The sequence below is a fragment of the Zerene cesonia genome, chromosome Z (assembly GCF_012273895.1).
Source record: "Zerene cesonia ecotype Mississippi chromosome Z, Zerene_cesonia_1.1, whole genome shotgun sequence".
Taxonomy (NCBI): Eukaryota; Metazoa; Arthropoda; class Insecta; order Lepidoptera; family Pieridae; genus Zerene; species Zerene cesonia.
The window spans coordinates 3,453,941-3,469,814 of NC_052122.1; the positions used below are offsets into that span (position 1 = coordinate 3,453,941).

At 32.2% G+C, this 15,874-nt stretch overlaps 1 protein-coding gene across 3 annotated transcripts in view; it reads left to right on the plus strand.

Moving 5' to 3' along the window:
- The first annotated feature begins 3,347 nt into the window (after window positions 1–3,347).
- LOC119835607 (anion exchange protein 2) overlaps window positions 3,348–15,874 on the plus strand; it is a 68,445-nt gene continuing 55,918 nt past the window's right edge. For all 3 annotated transcript variants that reach the window (XM_038360531.1, XM_038360532.1, XM_038360534.1), the window contains exon 1: window positions 3,348–3,481. In XM_038360531.1, the coding sequence (XP_038216459.1) occupies window positions 3,434–3,481 (48 nt within the window). In that variant the 5' untranslated portion in view covers window positions 3,348–3,433. The remainder of the gene's footprint in view (window positions 3,482–15,874) is intronic.

Here is a 15,874-nt window from a genome sequence, read left to right on the forward strand (position 1 = left end):
ATATATAGATTTGGACGACTTTTATGAATTGTGTTGTGTATTGGTAGCTATAAACGCTTTCGTAAATTCACAATTAAATCACAAGTGGCCAATTGAATAGAGTATAGATTGTGAAGTGGTTCCGCTAGTAGTTTCTTCACTATGTAAACATAATATTACGTTTACACCAAGTTATAAATAGGGCAATATGACTTTTATATGATTTGGTCCTACGTATAAAATTCTAATGTTGCAAAAAGAATTGTTTCGTGTAGGTGCGTGGTGGATAATAGCATTACATTTTTTTTAATCAGATAATATTCTTATCGAAAATGGGATGAAATAACAAATACCTTCTGTAATATTTTCTGCCGTATCATTGCCATAGACATCTGGCTCAGGATATGATTATCACAACAAATGAATGCTGTAGATGATACAAATCACAGTTTCGCGAATAAGTATAACAATAATTCTAAAGTTATTATGCAAATATAAAGATCAGATACATAATCCATCTTGTAAGTATCCTATTTGTAATTTGAAACGCCGCTAACAATGCTCGATTGATAAATATCTGTTTCGCGCTCGTCTTTCATACATTATAATGCAAATCTGATCTGTATTGTGAGATTTTCTTCGTTTTCCAACCTCTCTTGACCTCTAGACGAGTTCTAGCGAAAAATAGATTATATCTGATTGCGAATAGTGTTAAATAGGTGCATTTCAACATAAATTCACATTCAAATTACCCAGTTTCAAGCATCTCGTTCTCTGGATGCATCTTCTGGGTGGTGAATTCACGAAACTTTTCCTAGAATATACTCGAAAATGGACTAAATTTACACTTTCTGAATCGTGTTACGTTGTGTGAGCGACCCGAACATGATAGCGTCCCCCTTAGCAAATATCTACAAATTCAAAAACAAATATAAACCCTTGCCAATACTACGAACGCGACTTGTCCAACGCAAGACGTCTCGAGTGATTAAATATCACATAGATCATTTGGCTTAATTATTTTTTTTATTCACATAATAAATTTATTTTTGATTAGGTGCACAAAACTTCGACTGTCATTCGCTTGTGTTGCCAGTACTTATTAAAACGATGACGACGAACAAATTTATGTTTTGAATTCGTATAACTATGTGATTAATTAAATTAATAATAAATATATGAAATGGATTTTCTTTTATCAAAATTATTAAAAAGTATTCTACGACATTCCTATTCCATTATTTTACGATATAGCAACGACAAATAGAATTTTATTTATGAAAAAAAAAAGAATTATTGGGAAACAAAAGTTATTTAAGTTATGGCGTTATTGTAATGAACATCTTAAATTATTTTGTTATCTTCTATTATATTGCTTAATAATGTCACTTGTGCGCGAAATCACCTATCAAATCCGTGCTAAAGTTTTTGCGTGAAATAATTATCCGTCCATAAACCCATTCTTTACACTTTCGCCTTCATATAACTTGAAAAGCATAGTTTTATAAATAAAAATCAGCTTATAATCGCATGCAATACTTTTTGTTTATGTTTTTATGTCTATGTGTTTTTTTTTATAAATTAATGTGTTTTTATGCATTACTTAAAAAGTGCTAACATTCTGGACTCCTATATAAACTAAAAAAGTAGTGAATTTCATCCGTCCGTCCGTATAATTTTCCCAAAAAGTGGTAGAGAGTTTCTAATTCGTCATGCACTCGTACAGGTGCTGGTATTTCTGCAAGATCAGAGAAGTAATATATAACAATTATATAGCTTATTTAATCATAATATTTAGCATTTAAAGGTAACTAGCGAACAACCATTTTTTTTTTAATTTTATGTCTTAGTCACAAGGGCAGTTGAAAGATTTCAATGATATATGTATTCCAGACTCAACGGATGTTACCGTGACCTCGTATAGCAGTACTAATTCCAGTTTTTGATAAAGATCGCTAAGAAGGTCTATATATGACGTCTAATACCTGATGGTATTGCCCACACTGGAATAAATACTGATTTAACATGTCACATTAGCACCCCAGCTCATCATAGACACGCGATATATAATTTGTTCTGATAGTTTTAGAATCTATAATATAATTCTGCCTCTATCTTCTTTTCTCATAACATTCAATAATTCATAATAGTCTGTTTGTATCCTGGTGTTAAATGGACTAAAATGAGTATTATTTAAAATCTGCTTCTAAAATTGAGACGTGAACATCATCCCCCTGTGAAAAAACCGGTTAAAAGCGGACAATAAAAGATTCTGGCTTCAGGCTTAATAAACACGTTGTGTCATTTCTGTTCTTCTATACAACACTTTGAAAGCATTTATTAATATTTGTAGTAGCTAGTTAATTTACAAAATTCATTTCTACGTAAATTATACATAGCTAACTTTTTTTTCAAAAAGATTTCTAAGCATTCCCAATCACTGACGACACTTAAATGAATTTATACGTATATGATAAAATTCCATAAAATTTTTAATCATTCATGACCTATTTCGCACTTTATAATGATCCACAAAAAATAAGCTCGTTGCACTCGCTATTACATGAATGATTCAGCGATGCGCGTGCGCCGCCTATTCATATAGTCGCTAGAATCGGATGATAATTTATTGAATGGCACTCTACGTAGCGTCCACACGTTGGATTTTCGTGGATACATTTAGAACACGTGGAATTTATCACATTAACATAACTGAGTATTATTTTTGGCGTCAATTCATTGTTAATATTTTTATTTGTCATTTGCAATGCACTGTGGTATCTCAACCTCACCTATGTCACCTATGTCACACATAACAGAACTCATAACATATGTTTAAAATACTCACATATAAAATATTGTAAGATGTACAAATAAAAAAAAAACACAAATTTAACCACGTGGTGGAACGATCGCACTATCGGGACCGTTAATGGTCCGGGAAGCGAGATTTAGGTAGAAATTATATTTTTATCATTATATATCTATTGTTATAAAACCGTAAATTAAAAAGCATGAAATTGCCATTTTAGGGACAAAATATGTGTTTAAAATGATTGCGGCAAACGTTGTGGAACAATAAAATATTATATAGGATTTTGTTATTAATTCCGACTTAGGCCGAGCTCAGAAGTAAAAAGTAAGCCATAGATCTGAGCGTGTACGATTAAACTTAATATTTTTTAAAAGTGTTATATTTATATTCAGTACATATACTTTTTACACGCACTTAATAATAATCTCATAAATTATCTGAAACGAGTAGACTAGAGTTGAATAATGCCTATACGTAGCTATTGTTTATTCTTGACAGGTAAGTGCAGGGTCGGGGCTAGCTGCGTCCGCGCAGCTGAGTGTTAATTTGACAAGTCTGGTTAACCAATAACCACGCCAACCTCAGTCGGTCCGCTGCCGGCATCCGATGTAGTCGCGTGCGAGTATTTAATTAGTAATCATGAGCAGTGGAAGACGAAAACTCTCCTTTCTAGGCTTCGCGCCTCAGGTAAGCGTTTTCTTTTAAAGAGCAGTGTGATTATTAAATACAGTCTAATTAATGATTTAATTTTTAGTATACGTGTTGCGATTTGTATTCTTTTTTATGGTGTCTTTTTATCGTAATGTTTCAGTTTTAAGATGTTAAGATGTTACGGTAATTTGGTGTACGCCGTATGAACCAATGATATTTAAAACAATATTGTAAAGATGTTAAGAAAATACCGATTCGTTATATTGACTGACCATAGTTTACCTTTGTACTGGCAATTATGAAATGTTGAGACTATTTACGGAATGAATCAGTGTCCATTTTTTTTGTATTATTATTTCCTATGTTATAATCGTTGGATGTTTTATAATGTGTATGAAGTTCAATACTTCAATAATTATATTTTGATTTGATCTTGGAGTCGTGCTAAAAAAACTAGTAACTAATAAACAAACTTAGAGCCGTTGAACTTTTGAGAGAACTATGATGTAAGTTGGTTCATTATATTTTTTGTAATTATACATTACGAGTTGTCAGGATATCTCTTCGAGTAGCTTTAGGTATAGGATGTTATTTCTCTTCAGAATAATCTCTGAATAATTTATTCGAACAGAAATTTTTATTGTTAAACATTTTGTTAGATTTTTAAAAATCCTCGATGCCATTAAAAATAATAATTTAACGCAATGCGATTGTCGTATTAGTTTTGATTGACACTAAATATACATAAAATGCATTTTTATCTATAATATAGAATATAGAAAATATCATTTTATTCGTCCTTCACTATCATTGGCAATTGATGTAGACTCATTGCCGAGTATAATACATAATAGATATTTTTATTGTGATTTTGCCCGTATCAAAACCTATTAGACCTTATCAGATTGATCATATTTTATAACCATATTATGATATCATAATTTATGCACACGACAAACCTTGTAATGTTTTGTTATTCTTACGTATAGGAAATTTGGTGACAAGGGTTGTATGTTTGGAGACTCTATAACCTAAATACGGCTAATCGAATTTGGTTTATATTTGGCATAAAATAGTTAATAGTTTGGATTTTGTATGTGTTTATTTCATATCACAGATATATAATATACTATTATTAGATATTTGACCATGTTTGAAATAAAAAAAAATATGTACTTTCGTTACTTATCAGATTTTTACGATATAATATAAGAATCATAGTAATTGCACTGGACCGGTAACAGTTAGAGCGATCCGTGGATCGTCAATAGATTAATATTTTTTAATTTATGTAATAACATAAATTATATTTAATAAGTGTGTTGTAGCATTCCATATATTTTTCTATGGACATTCGCAGACAAAAAGGCATGCTTATGGCATATTTTGATCGTGTTATTTAAATTTATAACAATCTTAACCCACACCTATCGCAATCAAATAAGTCTAATATTAATATTAGATGCGCAAAACCTACTCAATTGATAATTTTTTCTAGGAAGTTAACGAAAAACCAAGCCAATTGTTATTAAAAACTTAATTGACTGTGGTAAATGTGTGGTGGTTGATGTTTTGTTTTAAGGTTTTATTTATTTAGAACTAACCCATAGAAATTGCCAAATTGTGAAGAAGTAGAAAACTAGTTATATTACTGATGATATTTATCACTTAAACATTAATTATAAAACAGTTTAATTCATATCTTTAGAGCCTTTGAATATACAAGAGGTTTTCTTTAACGGCCAAAACGTTTCGGAGAGACTTGCATGCATACATGATAATTTTATAATACCATCAAATCATACATTCTATTCAAGCAATTTTCCTTGAAAAAAAAGTAAGAGTTTACTCTTATATATCTCATAGAAAAAAAGGTATGTGTAAACGTAGTAATATTGCCATATATGTTATTATTTAAATATGATATACACTCACATTGTTTTGTTATTTTACATTAGTTGGTGTCCGTGACTTTTCAATCCCCGTAAAAAGTAGCCTGTGTGCTAATGGACGCTAATCTATCTTTGTACCATATTTTATACAGAACTGATTATCTGTATTTGTATGAAAGGACGATATTAAACGTAAATCCACACATTCTGACAAACTTTCTCGTTTATTTATAATATAAGTAGGATCTTTCGAAGCTGAATTAAATTAATATTTATGAGATGTTTTTAATTAATCATGCTAATAATTCGCTTTTATTGTGAAGAATAACAGTTTATTTATTATATATTTATTGATAATAATAAAAATTCGAAAAACGTGCACCTATCACTGCTCTTATTTAAACTTAGTACGCGGTGTAATAAATTTATTTATGGTGTAACAATATTTAATACCTACTAAAAATTTTCTATTTGTCTAGCCATGATAAATAAATAGGTATACAACCTTTCTGTCTCTTTGTTTTCATAAATGTGTGTATCTTAACAACTATTGGGCCGTTTTGGATGAAATTTTGTACAGAGATCGTTTGAGATCCACGGACGTAGGACACTTTTTATTTTGAAATCCCCGGGATTGTCTACCTTTTCTAGTTAATGGACTACGTGGACACAGTCGCGGGCGTAAAGCTAGTGGGAAATGAAATTTCAAAATTATTTATCACAATTGTCATGTGTTTATCCCATTTCGGTTATAATAATAATTGATTAGTTCTGTACATGGATTTTAATGCCAACACATCCCTTTCTTGAATGTATTTTTCACGTGCGTCGTTTCTTCGATTACCTTCAATCATTTTTTGGCAATTATTCATGGGCACAGCGCGAGCTCTGTTCTGCATACCATAACATCATCAACGTTCGCTAAGGATACTTACCGATCACCTTTGACGCGGCCCTGATGCTTACCCGTTCGGAATTCTGAATATCGATTATTTTAAATGTGCGAAACGCCTCGTCACCTACTCTCATTTCAATTCGGGTTGCATTATTCAATCCGGTTATTTGCGATTTTATAATATTGCATACTTAATTTGAACCATATCATTCGTGTCGGTAGGCGAATTCTTGTCGACTTGCTATAGAGCCTAGAGATAGGTAAGGTAGCAATAAAAACTGCATTTCAAAAGTGCACATATATATTTCTATAGATAGGGTTCTATCCTAAACGGATAAACAGCACCTAAGATATGATGTTTAAATAATAAAACGTTCATGTTATGGGATCCAGTTGAAATTGTTATATTTATATTGAAGTCGACTTACTTTACGCATGAATTTATCTAGGTCACTTTAAACACTGCGGAAGCGTTTGAATGTTTTAACAAAGCTATCATCGAAACAACATTTTTTAACGTACAAACGACTCTGAATAAACTAAAAGCCTTACCTTTTAGTATGTTCATAATCTATAGTAGAATTTACTGTTTAAACTAATATTGTATCGTGTGTATTTTTCGTATTTTTCCACCCACCTCCAAATGTTTAATGTCACTATAATAGTTATGAGGTTGTCTACAATTTAAGTCCTAACTCTGTCACTTACACAGGACATTGGCGTAGTCCCTCTGCTGGGGGAAGCCATTAACAAAGAGAATAAGACAATTAAAGTAAAATAATATATAATTAGCATTTTAAACCTTATTGTTGCCACATTATGAATATTAGTTTAGAAAACAAATCAGACGCGACTAGTGACAAGTTCATAATCTTAAAAATAAATAAAGCGTTGGTATTCGATTAAATTTCTACGTATATCAATCAGATGTAATCAAAATAATGTCATGGATTGAATTTATTGTGTATAAGTTCAAGATCGTGTCTATTTTTTCTCAGTTAAAATATATAGAAACTAGGATAAATACCGAGGATGGCTTATCCTTATAAGTGTGAGGTCAACTTGTACACCTTCGATATTAATTAACCCATATTACTGAGCCTTGTGTCAATTTGTATGTTATTTGTCATAGAAAGATTGAAGTTCCATACACTTGAAACGTAACAGTAGCCCTTGGTGTGACAAATAACTTTATGTTATTTAAGTGCAGTGCATCTGTTGGTCGCGGACACTATACTGAAAAGAGTAAAATAAGGGGATGGAAAAGTGTTTATGGAATATCATCATCATCACCATTATCATCATAAGATCATCAGAATAAAAATAAGCTAATTGGAAACGCTAATTGGAATTAGAATCAAACGTTACACATACTTAAAATATATAAGGATTGAGCTAAGAACTTTATACGTAAGTTAGTGAAATATTTATTAATTTAGAAACATTTAAGACTGATTAAGTCGAGATCGTTTTATTTTTATGTATATTAATAATGTTAAACTATAATTATATCAACACACTATTATATCCTAGCTATTTAATCCTTATTAAATCCGCGTAGACAATAAAATTGCAAATACTAGACTCAAAATGCGAAGGTACCACACACAACAATCACACTGTATGTAAATGCATTATTATCTAAATTCCAAACCCACTGTAACTATTAGTCAATCAATAAAAGAGCACTCTTCTCATTTCAACCAATAAGTTTCAATGAGGCGTCATTAATTATCTATCTTTAGCTCGGGATGTAAATAAAAACATTCTATTCATATGCTCCAATTCTGTATAGAAAATAGCTTTTAAAAGTTATTATTGCTAGGAGTAATATACTTTTCTTATTACCGCTGACTTAACTGATTTATATAAGATTTGGTATTTGGTAAAGTTGGTATGCCTTCCTTCTATTAATGTTTTTTCCAAAATACAAATATTATTATGAAAATAGCATTTATTATAGCATTTTTGGCAAAAATTTGTGTATTAAATTATTATATGAATACTAATATTATAGATGCGAAAGTTTGTAAGGATGTGTGTGTGTTTGTTGCTCTTTCACGCAAAAACTACTGAACCGATTGCAATTGTTCCACCGTCCCAGACGCATCGTCAGCAATGCCTTTTCGCGTCTGTCGCTGGAACGATGGACAACAGAATTAGATTGAGTTAGTCTTAAGAGAACATTGCATTCAAATCTACACGTATAATAAATAATATTCGTAAAATCCGAATTATAAGTTTCTTTCAAAATCAATCCACAACCGCTCCCGAAAGTTATCTAACTTCATAACTATATAAGTAAATAAATGTGAAGCTCTCTAATCGTATGGTATTGTATCATCATCATCATCATCAGCCCATACACGTTCCCACTGCTTGGGACACAGGCCTCTTATGAGGGCTCAGGCCATAATCCACCACGCTGGCCAAGTGCGGGTTGGCAGATGTCACATGTCTCCGAACTTTTGATTCTTCGACATTCCGGTTACCTCACGATGTTTTCCTTCACCGTTTTAATGGTATTGTATACTTGTAATAAATCTGTATTAGTTATTGTGCGTTCTAATGACGGCGATTCATTGTGTTATTTTTAAGAAAACAATCACCTGTAGGCTTAATAGAAAAGTGTCAAGAACTGAAGCATATTTACATAATAATGATATTATCTTTTGTCGTGACTTATGTTTGCCATATCAGACGTAAGGCCACTGAGTTAGCGGAGTTAAGGCCGCGTACGCACATCGGAATGTCGCAAGATTAATATAACCGATGAGAAAAATATACGTGGATGTGTCCAACACTCATAGTACCAGTCTTAAATGAAAATTAATTTCAGAATACTCATTTATTGGCCAAAGAATTTATAAGAAACCATTAATAAATAAAGCCGGGATAGTTTAACACTCTCAATAATTCAAAGTGTTTGCAATGTGATTTTTTATTTGCTGTAATCGTCTCCGATCTAAAAATGAAAATTGAAATACAGGATTAAGAATATTGATTAATGGATACATCTTTATTTATTATATCGATGAGGGAGACGGAGAAGAATGAAAAAAGGACCAGAAAGATAGAGAGCAAAAGAAGATGCCTAATGTTTGCAGCAAATAACAAAATAATCGAAAAGGTCGCCGTAAGGCGCTTCACTAAAAGGCGTATTCATATACCTGCTGTATGGTTGTGATCAATGATTGAGCGTCAATGAAACGTCAAATATATTAAAGACTAGCTTTTGCCCGCGGCTTCGCACGCATTAAATTCGGAGTAGATAAATAGATGTTATTATACATATAAACCTTCCTCTCGTATCACTCTATCTATTAAAAAAAACCATCAAAATCTGTTGCGTAGTTTAAAAGATTTCAGTATACGTAGGGACATAGGGAAAAAGCGAATTTATTTTATACTATCTAGTGATTCCAATTCTCGAAACTCGGCAGTAAAAATAGTCTCACGACAGTAACACGCATATATGAACCTGGCCTATTTCAAGGAGATTTTTTAACTTGAATAGTATTTTTTATTGGACACTTTATTTATGCGTGTTTACTGTAGACAGTTTCAGGAATCTGTGAAAATAGTATAGTATTATATTATCTGTGTTACCTTTGTAACCCGTTTTTGTTAAATCGTTAAAACGATTTCCCTGCGGCGATTGCTGGAAACGACTTTGGAGTACACTCAAACAGAAACCAATATATAATATAAAAATAAAATAAATCCTCAGTTGATTTATTCTAGTTGATCACTGTGTTGTGTTTTACCTGAATAGAACTAGTTGTGACAAAGGCGTTTTATTGCAACTAGTTCTAACTGGGGAAAACGCGATGTAGCGGAAAACGGATTTAAGTGAAAAGTGACTTTTTTTTAGAGCACGGGTTCACAGTTCCTATTAGAATTAATAGATTATCAACATTTAAATGAATATTGACCTTGTATGTACTTGTTATGTCTGAGAATAGAAAATGCACTGTATGTACATGAATTTTATGCCTACCCGCTACACTCTTCGGTGAGTACGAAGTTTTATCAAAATTGTTAATGTTTATTAAAATGCAGACTTACTTCGAGAGTAAATTTATTCATTGCTAACGCAGACTCATTTTTATAGCTCCAACGTTCTCATGTAATCTTCACATTTCCGTGTTAAGCGAACTTTCATTATCAAACTGCTCGGAAACCGCTGGACTGATTTTTATGAAATTTTGAGGGTAAAATTGACCAACGTCTATTCATATTTCACATCCCTTAATGACAAAAGTAGGTCAGAGCAACGCCAGGTCAGCTATAATGCTTAGATTATAGAATATCTATATAAAGTATAAGAGTTTGTTTGTTCCATCCAGAGAAATCTTTCAGTGTTAGATAGTTAATTTATTGTGGAAGACTTCTTGCTATATAACATCACTTACGACACGGGGGAAACCGGACCACAGCCAGATAATATTGAGCGATTATGATTAAGTTACAGCGTTACACCGTTACAGTATTCGTATCGTACTGGAACGTACGTACTGATCACGCATCATTTATTATTAGATATATATACTCCAGGGAAAGACGACGTGAGTTATGTAGGATTCCTACCGACTAAAACTCCGCTTTACCGAAACGGCCAAGGGTGAAGTGGTTAGATTTTCGACCCTCTCGGCGGATAGACATCTCTCTGTCTGAATGGTTGTCATGTTCAACTTAATATGTTTAAATTGCATTCATGCTTGTCGACAATATAGGTAGTTTTTTTATCTTTTAGACCTTATCTTGACGAAAGTGTGATTCAACAAATATTGTATTAACACTGCAAATATTTTTAATAAGATATTTGACCAGACGATCTAAAGTACATGTTTGGTCATATAATTGTCTTTAAATTTTCATCAGAAGTTTTGATAGTTATAAACCTTAATACAGGTGCGTTATATTTTTCAAATGATTGGACGGTTCTGTTAATAGCCTTAATCTGTATAAATGATTTTTTTTTCTAATCAATCGACTTCAAAAATGGAGTAGGTTATCAATTCGACTGCAGTTATTTATATTATATGTATAAAATATAATATGGACAGCTTTCTAGGTAAATTTGAGGAAAAGGTTTAAACTTGTGATTTAAATGACTATCTTACGCAATGTCTTTGTAAGAGATAATGCTTCCATTCCACTGGTTGTTACAAGAAATCCTTTGAAGCCACTTTATTAAAATTCATACAATTTCGGAGCCTTTTATTATTTGCGACCCAGAATATATATGTGCTACATCCCTTATCAGGTGAAGGTTAAACAAAACATAAAACAATAAAGCAATAAAATGATTTGTCCGTGTTTTTGCGAAGTGGATTAGTCAGCGGCTAAATAGTTGATGAGTTAACTGACAAAAAAGCATCCTGCCTCAAGTCTACTGTAGTGTTTGTATAGATGACTGGCTCTGTACTCATTCTAAGTAATCCTTTGTTGATATAGCAATTTTACAATTGTGTTATTCATTATAAATAACTTGCTTTTCCCCCCGCTAGTTCGGTTGAATGGCAAAAAAAATGACAAATCATTTTATTGCATTGGATCTTGATCACTCACAAATTTTGTGTTCTTTTTTAATGTGTTTCATGATTGGTTTTATTATATATTATGTTAACTTGTGATTATTTTAAATTAATGTATTTTATTTAAGAATTCGTTAAGATTGAGTATAATTTTGTACTACTTTTCGAAGGTTAGTAAATTTGTAATTTACGTAATATTGCCGAAGTTACCAACTTTTGTTTTAAATCTGTGTGTTTTTGCAGATTTAAAATATTGTTAATGTCGTGCTTTAGTCAATGATCATAAATCAAAATAAGAATGTCTTAAACAAGTTACACAGGACATCATAACGAGTTGTTGTGTGTGAAATGTTTCGTATTTATTAAATTGTAAGAATACATAGGGCTAGGCATTTTCTGTCATTATCCCGGAATAGTCAACTACCTGAAACTCCTGGACTGTCTGGGTCTTTCTCTTGAATTACGTGGGCGAAGCCACGGCCGGAAAGCTAGTAGAAATATAAAAATAAACATTACCTAATCCCCTATCTAAAAACAAAACACAAAACTGACAAATTAGCTACTAGACAATAGGGAATCGTACTAAAAATAAAGTGACTTTGGCAAAATATACAAATGACTTGTCGCTAAATTACATCGCGCGTAAACCCGTGGCGGCACGATCGACGGCGATAAAAATTTACTGTCGCCAAGTAGACGATTTCCTTACGAGTAACATGATTTGTTTAGATTTAAATTGTTTGCCCTGGTTGCGGAAGAACATTAATGGCTACCAAGTTAATTTGATGTATTCTGGTATCCTTTCACATGCTTTAAGAGTATTGCTTTTTTTTAAAGAGTTTTGCGTAAATTTTTATAAATTTATGCGGGAGAAATGATTATAATAAATTAGATTCTAATTTGTGAACCTCAATATTACATTGGAGTAAAAACAAATCTTCCGGATTCACTAGCAGCGCGTATCAAACACTATGTTATATTTTGGTATTTACCATTAACAATATCAATGAAACGTAATTGTCCAAGGTTGGAAAACGTTCAAAAGTAAAAAATTTTGTTAGTAGTTTTGTTTTTCGTAGAAGTGTGTTTGATAGACTGTTGCCTTTCTCGAAGGATTGGTTTGCGAATACCTAATTTGACCCTGTCCTATAATGTAACAACTAATGTCAATTCATTCATTCACATACCACAGTTTGTATGAATAATAAATAAATATTTTACCCTAACATATTTGATATGAAACATATTCTGCAAACATAAATTTACTAACTACTTTAAATTTCCGTTGCAAAGTAATGAATAATATAACAATAGTCAACTGGCAGGTGCTAATATCTCTGAGACTCTAGGTCTGTTTTTAACAATTATTATGAAACAGAGTTCCGAAAACGGAGCGAAACCTAACGTTTATATTTCGTGACTCGGTTGTTCACATGTAAAACATTTTGTGACGTGTTACACTTAATTTATAACTAAAACTATTGTTCCTCGAATGTCATGCGCGAGATGCGTAATTTCCATATAATTCGATTTCAATGTTAACCTTGAATTTGATTTTTTGGCTTCGGTCACTCAGCTGGTGATCTTCGATCGAGAACAAGGGTGAATGCTAAGCTTGGACATAACGAAAGCTTTATATCGGGTCTGGTAAAAAGCGCTTCTTGCGAATCTATTTTATTGTGGAAATCGAGCATGCTTCGGCAAGAATTGGGCCAGCTCGCACGGGGGAAGTACCACACCCCCACAGGGACCGGCGTAAAATAATAGCATGCTATTGTGTTTCGTAAGGTTAGTGGGGGAGCCGGAGGCATGTTTCCTTTTCCTGACCCTTCCCAGTCCATTCCTTCTTTCCATCATCAATCCTTTCCCTATCCATCACCCCTTAAAAGCGCGTTGCGCATTCGCAGAGGCACTATCAGGCAAACGATAAATAAAATCTTAGTTTCCATTCCTAAGGTAGTCGACCTTAGGTACTTTACTAGTTTTTTCACAGAGCCTAGCATGTCTTAGTCAAAGGTTCGTTCGAACCCTTTGCCCTCAAATCCTAATCCGTAAGGGACATTAGTAGTCATAACTGGTGTCCCACATGGTTGTGTTCTGTCTCACACAATGCTAATTTAATTCTTCATTGTAAAAGTGCAGTTTCATATATATTTACATTTCACTATAATGTAACAGATTTCTACCCTGAATAGGTTGGTAGAAAACTGTTTATATCTTTATCTGTTTAAATTAGATCTGGTTCGGTTTTTTTAATAGAGACGTACCTCGCACCATGTCTAATAAAAGCACATTGAGTATAGAGAGGCACACGATTAAAATTGACAGCATTTAAATTCTATTATATCCGCCTTGTCCAAGCGCCAAGAAAACAAACATTATTTGAATAGATTTTTTTATTGAATTAACCACACCAGTCATTTACCCTACCCTATTTAGAGCTAGGGATATTTAAATGTAATCTTGTTTTGTTTAATCGTTTTTTGTATTGTAATTGTCGTGTATTTTATGTGTTTTTTTTTTAAATTGCTAATCCTTCTATCTATCTATCTAATAATACAGTGACCTGACAAGATCCTAGCGTTATTTTTCTTTTTTAGAAAATGATATTTTAATAATTTTATTTCGGCATATACCTACTCGGAACATTTTGAGTTTATTGTAATAATCGTTTTACAACAATTTGAAATAATGCTTAATACGCAAATTATTTCATGGAGCAATAATATTAGTCCAGTCTTAGTAGATTTACCTGGATAATTTCCCGGAAGTTTTGGCAATTCTGAGTTGCATTTTTTGTTTTTCCACTATGCCACTTTGTACCTTCACATCTTGCGCTGACATATGCAAAAAATTACGTTCCGAAATTTTGATTCCAATGTGTGTGTAATCCAATAAAATGGGCTGGCCAAAGGTACATAATATAAGTATATCATACTAGCTGCGCCCCGCGGTATCATCCGCGTAACTAATAGTTGCCTATATGTCATTCCAGTTGTCCAGCATCTACGTACCAAATTTCATTGCAATCGGTTCAGTAGTTTTTGCGTGAAAGAGTAACAAACACACACATCCTTACAAACTTTCGCATTTATAAAATTAGTGGGATAGGATTGAAAAAATACTACATGTGCTTACAAGGTACCCTAAATAGTTTATGATCTAATAAAATTTTATTAGGCTGCTTATAAAAACGGCTATTTATTTTATTCAAACTCATTTATTTATTAATTATTCTTTAAATTTTCACGTTCAGCAAACGGTAACACGGGAGTTACTGTTAATCACAGTTTTGGTCGATACAATTAAAGATAACAATTATAACCAAATCAGGGTCCCACAAAACAACTTTCGATTTCATGCTTGTAATACACAAGGTCTATATTGCTATTTGTTTATAAGTATCACTGTATTGAGGCACGTTTATTATAAATTACATCACGTATTATGGAGTTTATTAAAAAGTGAATTAAACGAAATATGTTTCGATCAAAAATCAATCTATTCAACATCGAAGCCTTATCATAATCGTCGACGGTTTATAAAATTTGTGTTTTGGTTTTGAATATGTTATAAATAAATAGCTTTTTATTATAACAAAACAATGTTCTATAGGCAATGTGGCTATTGTAGTTATTCATATCCCATATGATTATATGATAGGATTTGCTGTGTGTTTATTTTTCACGAATGTAAGTTTTAAATAGAGATATTTAGTCAGAGGATATAAATTATATACTAAATGAGCACTTCAACGATTAATAAATCAAATCTTTTCTACGGAAAAAGCGTATACACACTTGATGGTTGGTGGTGGAGAAATGGGTACTTGAGATACTAAAATGAGACTAAAGGATAACAATTCTTATATTCATGTTATTTTTATACGTGTTTCTGTATTCTTCTTAATTCTACATGTGTTTGAATACAAAAAGAATCACGTCGATCGGTCGTTAACCCACGGGTTTATCGACTAGCAAAACCCAAAAAAATTGTCGTCTTGGAAACCTCCTTCGTTTTGGAAACGTCGCTTCAATACGTAATAAAAAACACAATGTGTTAATCCATTATTGTAATTAAAATGTAGCAAGCATAATTCGCT